Source organism: Ovis canadensis, chromosome X (genome assembly GCF_042477335.2).
Source record: "Ovis canadensis isolate MfBH-ARS-UI-01 breed Bighorn chromosome X, ARS-UI_OviCan_v2, whole genome shotgun sequence".
Taxonomy (NCBI): domain Eukaryota; kingdom Metazoa; phylum Chordata; class Mammalia; order Artiodactyla; family Bovidae; genus Ovis; species Ovis canadensis.
In genome coordinates this window covers 56,570,220-56,590,000 of record NC_091727.1, presented here as the reverse complement: position 1 = coordinate 56,590,000, position 19,781 = coordinate 56,570,220, and the positions used below count along the sequence as shown (strand labels likewise).

General features: G+C 40.6%; 2 protein-coding genes across 13 annotated transcripts in view; one reads left to right on the top strand and one right to left on the bottom strand.

The window, feature by feature from the left end:
- The window catches only part of AKAP4 (A-kinase anchoring protein 4), a 59,280-nt gene extending 59,051 nt beyond the window's left edge, over positions 1 to 229 (bottom strand). The window contains exon 1 of one of the 2 annotated variants that reach the window (XM_070290009.1): positions 1 to 229. This exon is cut by the window's left edge and continues 90 nt beyond it. The gene's annotated coding sequence lies outside the window, so the exon portion shown is untranslated. The other variant, XM_070290011.1, reaches the window with a different exon arrangement.
- Positions 230 to 497: 268 nt separating this feature from the next.
- Positions 498 to 19,781, top strand: part of CCNB3 (cyclin B3) — a 60,792-nt gene continuing 41,508 nt past the window's right edge. For 6 of the 11 annotated variants that reach the window (XM_070290006.1, XM_070290003.1, XM_070290002.1 and 3 more), the window contains exons 1-3: positions 11,529 to 11,665; positions 16,049 to 16,177; positions 18,434 to 18,520. In XM_070290006.1, coding sequence (XP_070146107.1) covers positions 16,085 to 16,177; positions 18,434 to 18,520 — 180 coding nt within the window. In that variant the 5' untranslated portion in view covers positions 11,529 to 11,665; positions 16,049 to 16,084. Of the gene's footprint in view, positions 575 to 1,342; positions 1,763 to 11,528; positions 11,666 to 16,048; positions 16,178 to 18,433; positions 18,521 to 19,781 lie in introns of those variants that run through there. The other 5 variants (XM_070290004.1, XM_070290000.1, XM_070289997.1 and 2 more) reach the window with 3 other exon arrangements.

Sequence of the window (19,781 nt, the reverse complement as noted above, 5' to 3'; positions counted from 1 at the left end):
GGCAGCCCACCAGGCTCCCCCGTCCCTGGGATTCTCCAGGCAAGAACACTGGAGTGGGTTGCCATTTCCTTCTCCAATGCAGGAAAGGGAAAATGAAAGGGAAGTCGCTCAGTTGTGTCTGACTCGTAGCGACCCCATGGACTGCATCCTACCAGGCTCCTCCATCCATAGGATTTTCGAGGCAAGAGTACTGGAGTGGGGTGCCATTGCCTTCTCCGATCTTGGATCTGAGAATAAATAAATGGCCATTTTGGTGGTAGTCTGACACTGGTCACTACCATCATCTTGGACGTGGGTGTCTATGTGTGCACAGAGATTCGTACGCTTTTTTTTTTTTAATTCTTCTCAGGTCCAAGATGCAGAAGAGAAATTCCCTGAGAAAAAAGTATGAAGGGTATTCTGATCTTTTGGCCCCATCTGGTGGTTTCAGGTTTGACTGAACCAAATACTGCTCCCCCTGCTGGTGAGAATGGTGCGGTCTGTCAGAAGACCCCGGATGTCGCTCTTCGTGAGGCGGTTTTTTTCTGAAGAGGTTCTGCTGAGGCGGTTGTTCGGAGGCGATTATTCCGAAGTGGTTAGTATCCCCTACTCTCTGCCCTTTTTCTGGGTTCTGTTTGTTTGTTTTGTTTTCTGTTTTCGTTTCTGATTGATGGGGAGCTCCTATTCAATGTAAAGCATTTATTCCAGCCCCCCGGTGACATGTTAAAAGTAAACATATTTTTCTAGCTATTGAGTCTTTTGCCATATATATATATATATATACACATATATATATATATATATACATATAAATATATAATTATATCCTGTGTCAGACCTGGAGATGTGGCTGAGGGAATTCGGCTGTTAATCGGATTTTTTTCCCCTCTGTCAAACAAAGTTGTCTCGGACATCTGACAAAAATACTTAAAATGTAGTATTAACTGGAGACAGAGTTTTTATCCTTCCCTCCAGATAGTGTCATTAGCAGTGAGTGAGTGTTTTAAACAAAGACCTTGGAGGAGAGGAAGGGGATCTTGGAGCACGAAGCCTCTCCGGTTCCCTCACAGACCCTGTAGGGGGTTCCCTCCTTCCCCAACACGCACACTTAAGGATCATTAAAATAGGATGAAGACTACCCTAGTATTCTGCTTTGCGCTTGTAGTGTGGCCCCGCGGGGCTATCAGGCTTAGACCTTTTTTTTTTTTTTTTAAATTTTTTATTTAAGATGACAAAGAGGGTAATGAGTTCATATGACCACTAGGGGGCCTCAGCTGCTTGGGAAACGTGTTTATACACAAGCTTGCTTTGCCAAGTGACGTGAAAGTTGCTCAGTCATATCTTTGCGACTCTGCGACCCCAGGGACTGAACAGTCCTTGGAATTCTCCAGGTCAGAATACTGGAGTGGGTAGCCTTTTCCTTCTCCAGGGGATCTTCCCAACCCAGGGATCGAACCCAGGTCTCCCTCATTGCTGGCGGATTCTTACCAGCTGAGCCACAGGGAAGCCCAAGAATACTGGAGTGGGTAGCCTATCCCTTCTCCAGCAGATCTTCCCAACGAAGGGATCAAACCCAGGTTTCCCTCATTGCAGGTAGATTCTTTACCAACTGAGCTATCAGGGAAGCCCTCAAAGTGAAAGTCGCTCAGTCTTGTCCAACTCTTTGCTACCCCATGGACTGTAGTCCATGGAATTCTCCAGACCACAATACTGGAGTGGGTAGCCATTTCCTTCTCCAGGGGATCTTCCCAATCCTGGGATCGAACCCAGGTCTCCTGCATTGGTGAGTCTCCCAAATTGGTGAGTCCCTCCCTGCTAGACTCACTCCCCATCCTAAAAACTGTTTGTATATGTTGTATTTATTTATACGTTTCCTTAATGGCCCCATCATAAAGATGTGTATAGGTTCAAGGAAACAGCGAGACAGTCCAACTCCGTAGAGAACCTAACAGGGCCTCACGTACTTAGCCATTCTGTAATTACTCTTGGTGATGTCAGTGATTTTGACAGTAGTGATTGTATTACAATAATCACTCAGCATGTGTCCTCTGAAGCCTATTTTAGTTTTATATTCAGCTTGCTTTGGGGCTTATCACACTCTGCCTTGTGTTGTAGTTATTTTATTAGGCGCTTTATCTTTCCAAATACAGAAATGTTTCAGGAGAGTGACTGTGTTTTACTCATTTTCATTTACACTGCAAGAGATAGCACTAGGCTGGTCTGTATTAGTGAGTGCTTAAGGATATTTACATAATTGAACATTAGTGTGTACACCTGAAACTAATATAATGTTATATATTAATTCTTTTTCAATAAGGAAAGAAAGACAACCATTGGTAATGGTTGTTCAAGAATTGCTATGCCCAGAACCAGACAGAAGTGCCTGGCCACTGCCAAAAATCATGGATCATGTTGGTCCAAAATGCCTGGTTTATTTCAATACCTTCCTAACTAGTTCCACTGAGTGTTTCCTTCCACTCTTCAATAAAATATTTTTTTAAAGAACAAATATATTTTTTTAGCTGTTTATAACAGCTTTATTGAAATGTAATTTAGATACCACATACTTCATGTACGTGTACAACTCATTGATTTTTAGGATACTCATAGAGTTGTGCAGATATCACCATAATAAATTTTAGAACATTTTCATCACCAAAAAAGAAACCTTGTACCCTTTAGCTATCACACCTCAGTTCCCCCAACCCTGTACCGCCTCAGCTTTAGACAGCAACCATTCTAATTTCTGTCTCTATAGACTTGCCTGTTTTGAACATTTAATATGTGGAATCATACAGTATGTGGTCTTTTGTAACTGACTTCTTTCACTTAGCATAACTTTTTTCCAGTAACGAGTTGTGACAACACGTGTGAAATGTTCATGAAGGAGGGAAGCTCATTAGAGACTTGGTATCAAGGATTTTTATTGGGGGCTGGTCATGCAGGCACCCTCTGCCTAGCACATACCAAAACTCCAGAGTCCCAGGAGGAAAGATGGTGTTCATCAGAAACCATGTTGTTTGCATAAACAGTGAAAGTATAGTGAGCTATTCTTGTCAATTAAGGTGGTGGGAACCCTCCCCAAATCCAAGTTCCCAGATCCTAGCCAAGGGCCAAACTTACCAACAGGATTTTCAAATGATAACATTCTCAGGCCTGTTATATTAACTCTTTTCTACACAGATTTTGATAGGGATTGCATTGATCATTTTGAGGGGAATTGCCATCTTAACAATATTAAGTATACCAACCACTGAACATGGCTTGTCTTTACATTTATTTAAGTCTTTAATTTCTCTCAAAGATGTTTTGTGGTTTTCAGTGTGCAAGTCTTGTAATTCTTTTAATAAATTTATTTTGGACTATTTTATTCTTTTTGACACCATTGTATTCATTTTCAGATTGTTCCTTGCAAGTGTATGGAAATACAGTTGAGTTTTGTGTATTGATCTCGTATCCTACAACCTAGAGCTCATTTGTTAGCTTTAATAGTTTTCTTTTTGTGTGTGTGTGGATTTATTAGCTTGTTAATATGGTGGATTATATGGATTTTAAAAAATTGAAGTATAGTTGATCTACAATATTACATTATATAGATACATAATATAGTGATTCACCATTTTTAAAGGTTATACTCCATTTCTAGTTATTATAAAATATTGACTATATTCCCTTTATTGTACAATATATCCTCATAGCTTGTTGTGTTGTTTAGTTGCTAAGTTGTGTCCGATTCTTTTTGACCCCATGGACTTCAGCACACCAGGCCTCTCTGTCCTTCACTATCTCCCAGAGTTTGCCCAAGTTCATGTCCATTGAATTGGTGATGCTATCCAGCCATCTCATCCTCTGCTGCCCTATTCTCCTTTTGCCTTCAATCTTTCCCAGCATCAGGCTCTTTTCCAATGAGTGGGCTCTTTGCATCAGGTGGCTAAAGTATTGGAGCTTCACAGAGGTTAAAGCATCTGCCTGCAATGCGGGAGACCCAGGTTCGATCTCTGGGTTGGGAAGATTCCTCTGGAGAAGGAAATGGCAACCCACTCCAGTATTCTTGCCTGGAGAATCCCATGGACGGAGGAGCCTGGTGGGCTACAGTCCATGCGGTCGCAAAGAGTCGGACACGACTGAGCGACTTCACTTTCACTTTCACTTTCAGCATCAGTCCTTCCAGTGAGTATTCAGGCTTGATTTCCTTTAGGATTGACTGGTTTGATTTCCTGGCTATTCAAGGAACTCTCAAGAGTCTTCTTCAGCACCACAGTTCGAAATCATCAATTTTTCAGCACTCAAGCCTTCTTTATGGTCCAGTTCTCACATCCATACATGACTACTGGAAATACCATAGCTTTGACTATATGGACCTTTGTTGGCAAAGTAATGTTTCTGCTTTTTAATGCACTGTCTAGGTTTGTCATAGCTTTCCTTCCAAGGAGCAAGTGCCTTCTCATTTCATGGCTGCAGTCACCGTCCACAGTGTTTTTGGAGCCCAAGAAGAGAAAAATCTGTCACTGCTTCCACTTTTCCCCCTTCTATTTGCCATGAAGTGATGGGACTGGATGCCATGATCTTGGTTTTTTTTTTTTAATGTTGAGTTTTAAGCCAGCTTTTTCACTCTCCTTTTTTGCCCTCATCAAGAGGCTCTTTAGTTCCTCTTCACTTTCTGTCATTAGAGTGGTATCATCTGCTTATCTGAGGTTGTTATTTCTCCTGACAATCTTGATTCCAGTTTGTAACTCATCCAGCCTGGCATTTCACATGATCTACTCTTCCTGTAAGTTAAATAAACAGAGTGACAATATACAGCCCTGTCCTACTCCTTTCCCAATTTTGAACCAGTCCATTGTTCCATATTTGGTTCTAACTGTTGCTTCTTGACCCACATACAAGTTTCTCGGGAGACAGGTAAGATGATCTGGTATTCCCATCTCTTTAAGAATTTTCTACATTTGTTGTGATCCACCCAATCAAAGGCTTTAGTGTAGTCAATGAAGCAGAAGTAGATGTTTTTCTGGAGTTCCCTTGCTTTCTCTATAATCCAACAAATGTTGGCAATTTGATCTCTGATTCCTCTACCTTTTATAAATCCAGCTTGTACATTTGGAATTTCTCAGTTCTTGTACTGCTAAAGCCTAGCTTGAAGAATTTTGAGCATAACCTTACTAGCATGGGAAGTGAGCACAATTGTCCAGTAGTTTGAACATTCTTTAGCACTGCCTTCTTTGGGATTGGAATGAAAACTGACCTTTTCCAGCCCTGTGGCCACTGCTGGGGTTTCCAAATTTGCTGACATATTGAGTGCAGCACTTTAACAGCATCATCTTTTATAATTTGAAATAGCTTAGCTGGGATTCTATCATCTCCAGTAGCTTTATTGGTAGTGATACTTTCTAAGGCCACTTGACTTCATAGTCTAGGATATCTGGTTGTAGGTGAGTTGACCACATTATTGTGGTTATCTGGCTCATTAAGATATTTTTTATGCAGTTCTTCTGTGCATTCTTACCACCTCCTCTTAATCTCTTCTGCCTCTGTTAGGTCCTTACTGTTTTTGTCCTTTATCTTGCCCATCCTCATATGAAATGTTCCTTTGATATCTCCATTTTTCTTGAAGAGATCCTTATAGCTTATTTCATATATGATAGTTTTGTGACTCAATTCCCTACCCCTATATTGCCCCTCTCCCTTCCCTATCTTCATTGGTAACCACTAGTTTGTTTTCTATATCTCTGAGCCTGCTTCATTTTTGTTATATTTACTGTTTCTTTCTTTCTTTTTTTTTTTTAGATTTCACATATAAGTGAATCACATACAGTATTTGTCCTTCTCTGTCTGACTTATTTTACTTAACATAATACCCTCCAGGTCCAACTATGTTGCTGCAGATAGCAAAATTTCATTCTTTTTATGGCTGAATAGTATTCCACTGTGTGTGTGTGTGTATGTGTGTGTGTGTATCTCGCATCATCTTTATCCCTTTCCCTTTTGATAGACACTTAGGTTGCTTCCATACCTTGGCAATTTGTAAATAATGCTCCTATCAACCTCAAGGTACATGTATCTTATCTTTTTGTGTTAGTTTTGTTTTTCAGTTATATACCCAGAAGTGGAATTGCTGGGTCATATGATAGTTCTGTTTTCAGTTTTTTTTTTTAGAACCTTCCATACTGTTTTGCAGAGTGGCTGTACCAGTTTACATTCCCACCAACAGTGTACTAAGGCTTCCTTTTCTCAACATCCTTACAAACACTTTGTTATGTATTGCCTTTTTGATGATGGCCATTTTGACAGATGTGAGGTGCTATCTCATTGGGGTTTTGATTTACATTTCCTTGATGATTAGCAGTGTTGAGCATCTTTTCATGTACCCATTGCCCATCTGCATTTCCCCTTTGGAAAAATGTCTATTCAGGACTTCTGTCCATTTTAAAATCAGAGTTTTTCGGATGTTGTGTTTTATATAGCTTTTTTTTTTTAGTGCATGTTCTAATTATTCCATTATATATACACAACATATCACAGTCTACTGTAGTTGGCATTTTATCAGTTTGAGAGAGTGTAAAACTTTTCCTTCTTTTATCCTCCTACATCAATATTATTGTTTTAAACATGTCCTCTACGTATATTGAGAACTGCATCAGATAGTGTTATACATTTTGCTGTAACTCTCAGACATAATTGAGAAAGCAGTATCAGAAGGAGGGTCCATTGTATCTACCTGTATTTTTACTCTTTCCACAGTTCTTTCTCCCTTATGTTATTAACACAAGATTCCTTCCATGACTATTTTTTCTACCTTGTAAACTTTCTATTCTTTTAAGAGGAGCATCTGAGAATGACTTCATTTCCCCTTCACTTCTGAAGGATGTTTTCCTTGGATATAGAATTCTCAGTTGCCAACTGACAGCTCTTTCCTCTTAGTACTGGAAAAACATTGCCACCTTCTTCTGGCCTGCGTGGTTTCTATTGTCATTTGACAAAATTTTGCTCTATTAGAAAAGTATCATTTCTCTCTTGCTGCTTTCAAGGTTTTTTTTTTTTGTCTTTAGTTTTCAGAAGTTTGATTATGATGTTTTTGTTTGAATTTCTTTGGGTTTATCCTCTTTGCGGTTTACTTACCTTCTTAAATGTAGGTTTATGTCTCTCTCAATTTTGGAAAACTTTCAGCCTTATTTCTTGGAATAAATATTTTTGTAGAAACGATTACCAGAAGTAGAATCTCTGGGTAAAATGGTTCACACTTTTAAAAGTCACTATATATTTTCAAATAACGCTCCTAAAATTGGTAGCAGTTTTTATTTCTGCCGACAATGCAAGTGCCTGTTTACTCACCCCTTTACCAACAGAAGTTATTATTAATCTATTAAAATTTTGCCAATATCCTAAACAAAACAATGCATTGCTGTTTTAATCAACATGTATTTTTAGTGAAACTGAGCATATTTTTATGCTTATTGACCATTTATATTTCTTCTCTAATTGTTCATTTACTTATCAATTTTTTTGGATGGATAGTTCATCTTTTTCTTGTTGATCATGCAGTTCTCTTTGCACATTTTGGAAATTATTCCTTTGTCACGTGTGTTGACAATGTTTTTAGCCAGTTTGTTAGATTTTTTAACCTTGTTTTTATTTACTTGTTTTGCCAAATACTACTTAATGTTACTGAGACTTTTGCTTAAAAATCTCTAAATTTTTGTCCTGTTTAGAAAGGTTTTCTTTATTCAAGATTATAAAAATATTTTTTATATTTTATCTAATATTTCCATGGTTGCATTTTCACAATTAAATGTTGGATCCATGTGAAATATATTTTCATGTTAAAGTGAAGTAGATAAGAGCAGATGTTTCCTACCAGGTTTTAATACAGGAATGTAGTGGGGAGGGGAAAGGAGAGTTCATGACAATTTTGTATGCCTAGGTTGGAGGGAAATACTGGAAAATGGCAGTGTCAAAGAGCTATCTCCTTTTTTCTTAGTATTCTCTCTGAGTGCTGCCCAAAGGAAAGGTTAAGTCAACTGGAGGTTTGAAAGTTGAGATAATTTTTTTTTAATTTTGGAAAAATTATAATTTTTACTCAATAACTTTTTTGTGAAAAACTGGAAGGAAATAGGAAAAATACATTTCTCATTTTGTGATTTTTTGTGTTGCTATTGTTTTGGTGGATGTACCTTTTCCTCTTTTGACTAAAGAAGATTTATAGTGACTTGTGTTCATACTGTATTTCCTTTATAGTGCATCCCAGTAGGATGCTTGTCCACAGCAATGACCCTTAAAGGAAGATAACCCATTTACTTGGTTAACAAATATTTTGCAGTCATCTGTCCAGGAGACAGGTATGGGGTAGTGCTTTGTCTTTGGTCTCTGGAATCAGACTGTGTGGGTTTAAATCCCAGTCTGATAGCTTACTAGCTGTGTGATCTTGGGCAAGTTACTACAAGCTCCTCTTCTGCAAAATGTGTTGTGTGCTTATTCACTCAGTTGTGTTCGACTCTTTGTGACTCCATGGGCTATAGCCTGCCAGGCTCCTCTGTCCATGGGGATTCTCAAGGCAAGAATACTAGAGTGGGGTTGCCATGCCCTCCTCCAGGGGATCTTCCCAACCCAGGGATGGAACCCAGGTCTCCTGCATTGCAGGTGGATTCTTTATCAGCAGAGCTACCAGGGAAGCTCTTCTGCAAAACAGGAACAGTAACAATTCATTGTATTGTTGTGAGTGTCAAAACAGTGTTACACATACAGTAAGCAGTTGATAAATGTGAACTCTTCTTAATGCTAATCACTGAAGATAGAGCACAATGCCTGTGGTCCTTACAGTTGTGGAGCTTGCATTCTTGAGTGATGAGATAGGTTCAAAAATTAAAAATTGCAATAATTACTCTAAAAGAAATGTAAGGGTTGAGATAAAGTATAAGGGAGTGGGAGAAGAATCCTACTCTAGATAACATGGTCAAGCAAGGCCTCTCTGAAGAGAGGATAGTTAAGCTGAGACTTTAAAGCATGAGGAAAAAAAAGTGATTTAAAGAAGAGAGGGAAGAATATTTCTAACGATGGGAACATCATGTGTGAAGATCCCGAGGAGTGTGATTTTCTGTATATTCAAAGTTTGGGAAGAAGATCATTATGGCTGGAATGGAGTAAATGAGAAAGAGAGTGGTATGAAATGAAGTTAGTGAGATAGATAGGACTTGTAGTCCAGGGTAAGGAGTTTGGATTTTAATTCTGTGGGTAACTACAAAAGCAGGAGAGGGACATAATTTTTTTTCTTTTTTTTTTAACCTTTTTATTTTTTAATTTTTATTTTTACTTTATTTTTCTTTACAATACTGTATAGGTTTTGCCATACATTGACATGAATCCAGCACGGGTGTACATGCGTTCCCAAACATGAACCCTTCTCCCACCTCCCTCCCCATAACATCTCTCTGGGTCATCACCATGTACCAGCCCCAAGCATGCTGTATCCTGCGTTGGACATAGACTGGCGATTCGATTCTTATATGATAGTATACATGTTACAATGCCATTCTCCCAAATCATCCCACCCTCTCCCTCTCCCTCAGAGTCCAAAAGTCTGTTATATTGTTTTTTGTTTTTTAAAAAGGTTAATCACATCATTGTATTGTATTTGCATTAGAGATTAACCAGATTGGAAAGGGGTAGAACAGCTTGGAGGCTTTTGACAGTGGTCCCACTGAGAGATCATGGTGGTAGTGGAGATGGAGAGAAGTGGGTGGATATAAAATATATTTTTGAGGTAGAATCAACAGGACTTGCTGAAGGATTGGATTTGGGAGGTTAAGGTGGTGGAAAAGAATAGAATCAAGGATGATACCCAGGTTTCTGGCTTGATTAACAGGCTTGATATGGTACCAGTTTCTGAAATAGGGCTTCCCTGGTGGCTCAGAGGTTACAGCATCTGCCTGTAATGTGGGAGACCTGGGTTCGATCCCTGGGTCAGGAAGATCCCCTGGAGAAGGAAATGGCAACCCACTCCAGTATTCTTGCCTGGAGAATCCCATGGATGGAGGAGCCTGGTGGCTACAGTCCATGGGGTCGCAAAGAGTTGGACACGACTGAGCGACTTCACTTTCACTTTCTGAAATGGGGAGCATTGGACGAAGGATCAGATTTGGTGAGGTTGTGAATATGTTGAGTTTGAGATATCTATTAGACATCCAAGAGGAGATGTGGAATAATTAGTTGGATTTATGAGTCTGGAGTTCAGGGCCAGCTTTTAGGTGATATTTAAAGTCATGGATTTATATGTGATAACCTAGGGAGATTAAAAAGAGACAAGGGCCTGGGATCATGTGACTATTTTCCCTTTAATGTAAAAGCTATGAGATACTATCAGTAAAAGGAGAATGGACTAATAATAAATGTAAAAATGTAGTTTAGTAGTAGAGTATCTGTATATGCAGGAATTCTTAGATTTTATTCCTGGCATCTCCACTTTTCTCTTTCCTTCCTTAGAACATAGAGCAGGGTGATAAACTCTTCAAGTCTTTTATCAGTTACTCATATATTTTTTTCTAGCTCCTGGACAAAAGCAGGTGCTCAATAAATGTTGAATGAATTAATTAATGTACTAATGAAATAAACGAGAATATCAATGGTAGTACCTGCTTTGCCACAATGCAGCATTTTTATATTGGGCAGTTAGCAATCATGGGGCTTCACCGGTGCCTCAGAGGTAAAGAATCTGGCTGCAATGCAGGAGCTGCAGGAGACGCGAATTCGATCCCTGGGTCGGAAAGAGGAGGAGGGCATGGCAATCCACTCCAGTATTCTTGCCTGGAGAATCCCACGGACCAGAGGAGCCTGGCAAGCTCCATAGGGTCTCAAAGAGTCGGACACGACTGAAGTGACTTAGCATGCATGCAATTAGCAAGCTACAGTTTTCTTGTCTGTAAAATGGCAATAATAAAAGTACCTACCTTTTGGGACAATGTTTAAAACAATTTAAAAAGTTATAGCAATCAGCAAGAGTTAGCGCTCAATTAATGTTTTAGCTACTATTAGGTATCTGCACTATGGGTGCTATCCATAAAATAGGGGCAATAATTTCTGCTCTGCTTCCATCACGAGGCCATTTGTGAAGCCAGCAAGAGTTAACGTTTGACTCTATAAAAGCTTATTATTGTTGTTGTTGTTATTATTTGGCCGCCCTGCGGTTTTCGGGATCTTGGTTCCCCCACCAAGGATTGAACTTGGGCTAGGGCAGAGAAAGCAGCGAGTCTTAACCCACTGGATCGCCAGGCAATTCTCCAAAGCTTATTTAATTGCTCACGTAATGCCGCCACTCTCTCCGTCCTCCGGCAGGGTTATTTAAATAAAAACACGTCTTTAAAGGGACCCAGTACTCCCTTTGTCAGTCCAGTCCGGTCTAACCAATGGTACTCGAAGCCACGCCCCATTGGGAAGTCTATTAGCCTCAGAGTTCGCTTTGAAAATATCCAGCCCGCCCCTCCTTGCTAGGCTGGCGCGACTCAACGGCACGCTGATTGGCCCCTGCTGGCCAATCACCACTGCTCTTCTTCCTGGGCTGTACTTTTCAAAATTCTCGTGGGTAAATTGAGACGGACGCCGGTTGCTGCAACGCGGAGCTCCGGTCATTTCCCTGGCCTCACCTGGCCTAGGAGTGCGTCCGTGATCTTTCCTGTTCTGCCCTCAATCTCGATATGAGGTAGGCGCCTTTGAACTTGTCCTGACTCGAATGTCCGGCTCTGTCGCCCGCGGGTGGGTCCTTGAGGCTCACTCCAGTCCCTGTAATTTTTGCCGGAATGAGTCCTGCCACGAAACTTTTGCTTTCTCCTGTCAGCAGTCTGCGGAGAGAGTCCTGACCAAGGTTGGGCAGGGAGTGTGTTTTAGAGGGTGAGAAGGCAAAACAAACAAACAAAACCCAAACTGGTTCCCGGCTTTTAAATGGAGCTACCGCTGCAACATTCCTGAATCAGAGTACATTTCTGTAGTCTTTTCCCAAGTGAAGCTGTACAGGATCAATTTAACCTACAAAACGTACTTAAGTTAGCGAATGCAACGTGAGGGATATCTTAAACACGTTGAAGGATATGAAGGGGGATGGAAACGTGTCTTTTTTCCCTTGTCTCCAGTCAGTCCGTCAGTTGTGTGCTTAGTCGTGTCCGACTCTTTGCGACCTCATGGACTATAGCCCGCTAGGCTCCTCTATCCGTGTAATTTTACACGCAAGAATACTGGAGTGGGTTGCCATTTCCTCCTCTTGGGGATCTTACCGACCCAGGGATCGAACTCAAGTCTCTTGTGTCTCCTGCGTTGGCAGGCGAGTGCCTCACCACTGCGCCAGCTGGGAAGCACCGTTGTCTCCACTAGCTAGTGATAGAAGAGAGTTGGTGAGACTTAAGATTTTCACCTTCAGTCCCATCCAGCTCTGGCTTTCCATGGCTCTCTGCTGTGGACCTCCTGGAATCCTAGAATGTCAGAAGTTGAAGGGATCCAAGAACAATGCTTCTTAAACTTTAAAGTGCATACAAATCACCAGGGGAAGTTAACTTTCACTTTCAGATTTGGTAAAGCCTAGCTTGGGAAGTGGGAGAAGGCAATGGCACCCCACTCCAGTACTTTTGCCTGGAAAATCCATGGACGGAGGAGCCTGGTAGGCTGCAGTCCATGGAGTCACGAAGAGTCGGACACGACTGAGCGACTTCACTTTCACTTTTCACTTTCCTGCACTGGGGAAGGAAATGGCAGCCCACTCCAGTGTTCTTGCCTGGAGAATCCCAGGGACGGGGGAGCCTGGTGGGCTGCTGTCTGTGGGGTCGCACAGAGTCGGACATGACTGAAGCGACTTAGCAGCAGCAACAGCTTGGGGAGTGAGTTTAAATTGCTAACACGCTCCCAGGTGATGCCAATATTGCTGGCCCATTGACGATGATTAAATATCCAGGAGACTCTGGTCTCACTATCTCATTTTCTTAGGTGAAGGAAGGAAGGCTGGAGATGGTAAAGGGACCATCCAGTGTCACTCAGCCAGCTAGGGACAGGATCAGAACTACAGTTAAGGCATCCTCCCCAGCTCAGTGCTGCTTACATTGACATCATCCTGCTTTCTCTCCCCAGTGTCTTGCTGTCTGTAATCTGCCTTTGTATATAAAAAGAAGTTGCTACTGTTTCCTGAGACTGTCCTATCTACAGTTTTGGACTCTGAACAATTGGGCTTCTGAACAAGCCAACTTGTCCCTGTGTGGGTTTCAACACCAGCCCTGGGATAGAGCCTTTAACACTCATCAGTGTGTATGTAGTGGAGAAGGAAAGTCTGAAAAGTGGAGAGGGTTCTAATTTTCTTGTCTAAGTAAGGCTGAGGGTTCTGTAGGTAGTAGAAGTTGAGAGTGTTCTGCAGAGTGTCCTTTTATGAAAACATGCTTTTGGTGGTGTAATCCCCTCCCCTCTCCTAGTGGCAGGGAAATTAGTTACTTAAGCCAGATTATTGTTCAGGATAATGAAAGTGATAAATGACCATCATCTGAAAACTGATTTTCTCTGAGGTTTAGTCATGCTGTGATGTCATCAGCCAAAAGTTTTCTGGCCCACTGACTCCAGTTCAATTGTTTTCTTTCCAGCTGAAAGATAAATATTTGAGAACCCGAGTCTTTGGTCATCCATAAAGAATTGTATGAGGTGTGAACAATAATAATGGAGTGAGTGGTTTTCATACAGTCCAGTTAAGGCTGGGTTCACTCAATTTAGCTTTATTTCTGCTTGGCTGATTTTTGAGGGATGAGATGGAAAATGGGTTTGGATTTGGAGGAAGAAAAGGAGAGTACAATGCACCATGTATTCTGAGGACATACCAGGTTAAGCTTTGCACGTGCAAATTTACATTTGAGCCATACGATACCTCTGCAAGTAAGAGGTGGTACATGGCTCTTTTGCAAATAAGGAAACTGAGGCTCAAAGATGCTAAATTGGCTGATTTAGAAGCCCAATTGCTTCTTTAGAAAGAAATCTGTGGTTGTTCTAACTCAGTACTCCTCATACTACCACTCTGTGGCCTTTCACTTTGTTCTGTGGACTGTTTTGGAATCTTTTCACATACAGTCAGAGAGACTTCATGGTATTTTAGAAAAGAGCCCTGGAAAGAGCTGGGTGATCTATGCTGCTTAATAGTTTGTTCTGTGTAGTAAATAACTTTTAACTCATCTGAGACTATGAAGTGGAAAGAATTGTGCTTGCCCTGCTTACCCTCACAGCTTGGGGAGGATTAACTGACATAATAAATGTGAAGGCACTTATTTGTCCTGACTTTTCCTCGCCAACAGAATGTTTAACATTGTCCATCCAAAGCAGAACCCAAGTTAGCCTTTCTCTTTTCTTCAACCTTTCTCTCAAACTGCAATCTTCTGTGCAGTCTTCACAGCATGGTCCCAGCCTAGCTCTCAGCCTGTTTCTAACTCCTCCCAACACATTATACTTCACACTCTGGGCAACTTGGATGTTTCCAAACCTGCTGTGCTCTACACGTTCAAGCCTCTGCCTGGGCTCTGGCTTTCTTTGCCTGGAAAGCTCACCTGTCTACTTGGGAACCTTTTTATCATATTAAGTCCAGATCAAATATAGTCTCCTCTGTGAAGCCTTCCTCTACCCACTGTCTCCCATAAGATTACTGACTTTGCGTTATGTTTCTAAAGTACTTTGTGTCTGCTGCTGCTAAGTTGCTTCAGTCGTGGCTGACTCTGTGCGACCCCATAGACGGCAGCCCACCAGGCTCCCCTGTCCCCGGGATTCTCCAGGCAAGAACACTGGAGTGGGCTGCCATTTCCTTCTCCAATGCATGAAAGTGAAAAGGGAAAGGGAAGTCGCTCAGTCGTGTCCGACTCTCAGCGACCCCATGGACCACAGCCGCTCCTCCGTCCATGGGATTTTTCTAGGCAAGAGTACTGGAGTGGGGTGCCATTGCCTTCTCTGGATGGCTGTTATTAAATCATTTGTCACATTCATATGTTGCTGGTAGAGCTGTGCCTGTGAATACTTCTAGGATAAGATCCATGATTTATTTGTGTTTGTCTCCATTGCCTGATGTATCTTGTACATAAATTTGTTGCATTGCCTTGAGGGTCTCTCTTATGGAAGCCTGTTCTTTGTCAAATGTCATTGAACTTGGATACTGAATATGGGTGGGTTCAGAAGAGCAGTTGTATCTGAGTGGGAAGGGTCTCTCTTATATTCAAGAACTGATTCCTCCTAATGTGCTTGTAAGACACTTAAGTGTATCATAACATAAGACACTTAAGTATATCATAAGTTATGATAGTGAGTTCTTAGTTTAGTTTGAGAACTCACAAGCTAAAGTATAGAATGGGGTCAGACATTGAGGTGGGGTGAAGGTAGGACTCTCCTAAGTTCTGTAATGACTGTTAAATTTTATATGTCAAATGAATTTCACCAAGTAAGTTCCTTCTGCTATTCTTTTTTTTCCCACCAGTATTATCTTTTGATTTGATTTTTTTTTTTACCAGATGTCTGAAACTGGACTGCAGTTTCTTGACTGAATACAGCCTAGAATACCCTCTGGCCTATTCTGCATGTGTGTGTGTGCAGTGCATTCTTTTGCCTTCTCTGTAGCATCATTATTGCTGGGGCCAGGACCCCATACCTTTTAAAGAACATTAACCCTACCAGTGAGCTTCCATACTATATGATTTGTCATGATCTTGATTATTTTCAACTGTTAATTTTCCTCTAGTGTTCCTAGGCCTAAGCTAGGGGCTAGGCCACAGTCCCAGCACCCACAGCGGGTGGCAGGCACTGTGCTTGGCTTTTTACACAGAATATCTCATTTAATTTGAACAGTGCCCTGCAAAGATGCATATACTTAACCTCCATCTTGCAGATGAGATAATTGAAGTCCAGGGAGGTTAAGTCACTTGCCCATGGTTAAGTGTGGTACAACCAAGATTTGATCCCAGATCTGCTAACATTGAAGTCTGTTTTCTCCTAGGGATGTTATAGAGAGACTGGGTTTTCTCAAGGATCTCCAGAGAATCGGTGCTGTTTCTGGTGAATGTTTTAAAGAGTCTTTTTCTGATTGCAGCCCTGCCTTGGATAGATGCTGCTGAATCTGTAAGAAATGCCGGTGCCACTACCACCCCAACACTCCAAACGTGAGACTAGGAAATCTCAGTCCAGCATTGTGCCCAGTGATCATGAACCATCTGAAAAGGTTAGAGCAAGCTGTCCCTCCCAATAGTGTCTCATTTAGCCTCTTTTCTGTGTTGGCTTAGTCCCTATCCTCCCCTCTATATCTTTTGGAATATGTGTGGTTAATCTGAGAAAGTGAGAAGGCATGGCAAACCTTGTAGTTGGAGGAGACCAGCAAATTATAACTTGAGGAGAAAGCATAAACTCTTCTTTCCCATAAGTGCATGGCTAAGATGAAGGGTGTCCTCCACAACTTTCAAAAGCAAACAATACTCAGTTCTCATTAGTGTCCCATTTAAACTCTTATTTTCTCTGAGAGGCTCAAAGCACCTTGCCAGGTGGCTGCTTAGTACATCCTGGGGAGAGTATGATGATTAGGTCAACAAATGTATTATAATGCTTTTTACAGCTATTAAATTTGAAGAATGGGTCCATTTTGAGCCTGTTGTTTTGACCTTGTGAATAGTTTGACATTGACATTCCGAGCTTGTGATGTTCTGTGTTTGCCATCAGTCATATTTTAATCAGAATTTTACTAATATTGATGAATTGTTGCTAAGAAAGTGTTTCCTGGAGCAAACATCATTACGCCGATTTAATTTCCTTGATTGGTTTTCTCTCAGCACAGATAAACACTTTCTAATCATTTTCATTTTTGTCTCACTAAAATGGTTTTCTCGGAGGTTAGGGAAAACAAGTGTATTTTTCCTCTGTAAATTTGGCAAGAAAGATTTGCTATATTGATCAAATTTTTGTTCATATCAAATTTGATGATTAGAGTTCTGCCACTGTACATTTTCTTTTGTGGCAGTTATTTTTCCAAATCCAACTTTCTCAGGGTGTATTTTGCAAATATAAATTTTATAGGATTTAGTTTCACCATTAATTTTATTTGGGGCTGGTTATTTCTGCCAGTAATATTAAGTAGGAGTGGGATAGCAGACCATAGTTAATTTCTTAGCTAATTTGTGAGAAAATAATAATTTATTCTTTGCTAATTATTTCCATTAGGATTGTTTATCATGAACTAGATGAAAGACTAACAGTTTACTCATTTCTTAGCTTAAACAGTAAAAAAACAGAATTCTTCTCAGCTCTTTCAGAATTGCTCCACTGTACTAGAATTGGTGTATTGTAATAAGAATCCAATTCTCTAAGTTTCTAATCACTTACTGTGTTATGTACTAACTGTACATAATGTAAAGAGAGAAACAGAGAAAATAAATGGTCTGACCTCAGTGTTCTGTTTCACATTATAACAACTCTCTGACATAGGTAAGGCAGAGTTCTCAATTCATAAAGGAAATCTGATACATAGGACACTTTCACCAAACAAAAACTGTTAGGGAATAGAGAAACCCTACAGTGTGATTTACCTTAACCTTTAACCCCATAGAGATAGTCTTGCTCATTTGGTAGTGGGATAAGGCATTTCAGATAAATACTAGCTAGAAAGAAAGCTCTCTTTGCTCCAAAATATTCACCCTGCCTCCTTTTCCCCATTCCTCCCTTGTATACACTAAAAGGGATAAATATGAATTACCAAACTCCTTTCTTAAAATACAGAATTTTCCTTATGAGGTTTAAAATCACATTGGACCATGTATTTTTAAAATACTATTTCTGCCCATTTACAGCTTATATAGACTTTTAAAAAACATGTATTCTCTTATTTGATCCTCAAATAAGGTAGGTCATCTTTCCAGTTTTACTGATGAGAAGATTGAGGTTCAGAAATTAAGTGACTTTTCCAAGGTCAATCGCTAGTAAAGGACTGATCCTGGATCAGTATCTAGGTATGTGTGTGATTATCCTTATTGAGAATGTCTTAAATCAACTACTTAACATAAAAGACACTTAAATTTTGTTAAATTATTAAAGTAATTTACCTGGGAACGCCCATATTAAATGAATGACTGGGAGTTGCAAGGTGGTGGTGATGGTCATGATTAATCTTGGCTAGGATAGCCATAGATATGAGAGGAGTAAGAGAGAAAATTAGCTTCACCAAGCTATTTTGCTCATTTTAAGAGTTACAATGAAGGTTGTCCTGTCTCCTCACAGCCTTGTCACCATCATCAATGATTATTACCTCCTTCAGGGACTCTCTAAGCAGCAGTGAGTGCCAAAACTTTCTTTTGTTGTAATTTATTAGGGTTTATTATAGACATTCCCAATTGCTTGGAGATTCAGGCTGTTGAGCTCCAAAGATGACCTGAAGTCCCTGAAAAGACTGTTCACAATTGGATATACTCATTTACCTTTTTTACTTTTTTAGAAAGATGAGAAGTACCAAGCAAAGATATCTCCATCTTCACCTCAGGGACCACTCAAAAAGAGATCAGCTTTTGAAGATCTCACCAATGTGAGTATGCTAGTTCAGTCCTATGGTGTTGCATAAGGTTCAAACAACCTCTTCCTTGAGCGACCTTTCTAGTTTACCAAACCCTGACCCTCTGTAGAATGCTGAGAGCCAATTCCAATTTTATTTGGAATCAGTGACCCAATTTCAGAAACTGTAGGGGCTTTTCTGCTGGCACATACCATCTGTATTAATTGGTGGAGCTCTCTGAAAGCCTCAGACCGAATGATGATCAGATGTGAAATTGTAGACAGATATGAAAACTATGAAATCTTGCATTTAGGTAAAGTCCAGAGATGGCTCGACTGGCTGCCTCGGCCTTGGAGGCAAGTGTCAATACTATGATGGGTTCATTGTAGTCTAGGGCAGTGTTTATCAGTTCAGGCACTATGGGCCTTTTTGAATAGGACAGCTTTTCTACTGTGTAGGACTGAATGACTGGGAGTTGCACCACCTTGCAACTCCCAGTCATTCAACCAGCATTCCTGGCCCCTGGCATTAAGTTCCAGCAGCATCCCAGTCATAGTGACAATCAAAACTGACCTCTGATGTACGGAACCATTGATGACCACAGTTCCATAATTTGGTTTTCGACCAAGGATATCTAGGGACTCAATTATGACTAGAATTCTTGAGTTTACTTCCAAGTTACCTCCCTTCTGGTATTATTAAGGTACTAGCAAAAAATCAAATTTAATAGTTAGAATGTTACTAATTGAATATAGATAACCTTTGGTCTTAGAAATCAGTAATAACTGATACCTCCTGAGTGTTTACCACATCCCAGGGATGGCAGAGCCTGGTGGGCTGCTGTCTACGGGGTCACACAGAGTCGGACACGACTGAAGCGACTTAGCAGCAGCAGCAGGCACTATCCATCCACTTAATACTCATAAAATCCTGTGAGGCAGACATTAAAACTATAACCCCTTTACAGATGAAGACATGGCTAGTGTTGGTTTTGAAGTCCGTTTCATCTAGGATACAGAGAACCCTAGTGAGGTCTGTCCTGCCCTCTATAATAGAGTGTTATTTTATGGCTACCAGAATTCTTACATTTACTAGGTAATATTTTACTGCCTTGGGCAGGGTTGGATAAGCATTGGCAAAGTTCTCTCCTTTATATCTCTGCTCTTTAGATGCCATGTGACCACTTTTGTGTTAAACCAGTCTTTTCCCCACGCATATTACAACATGTGTAATTGTGTTACAGCTTCCTGCATAATCAGATTTACTATATACTGGTTGAAAGAGCTGCCTCCCA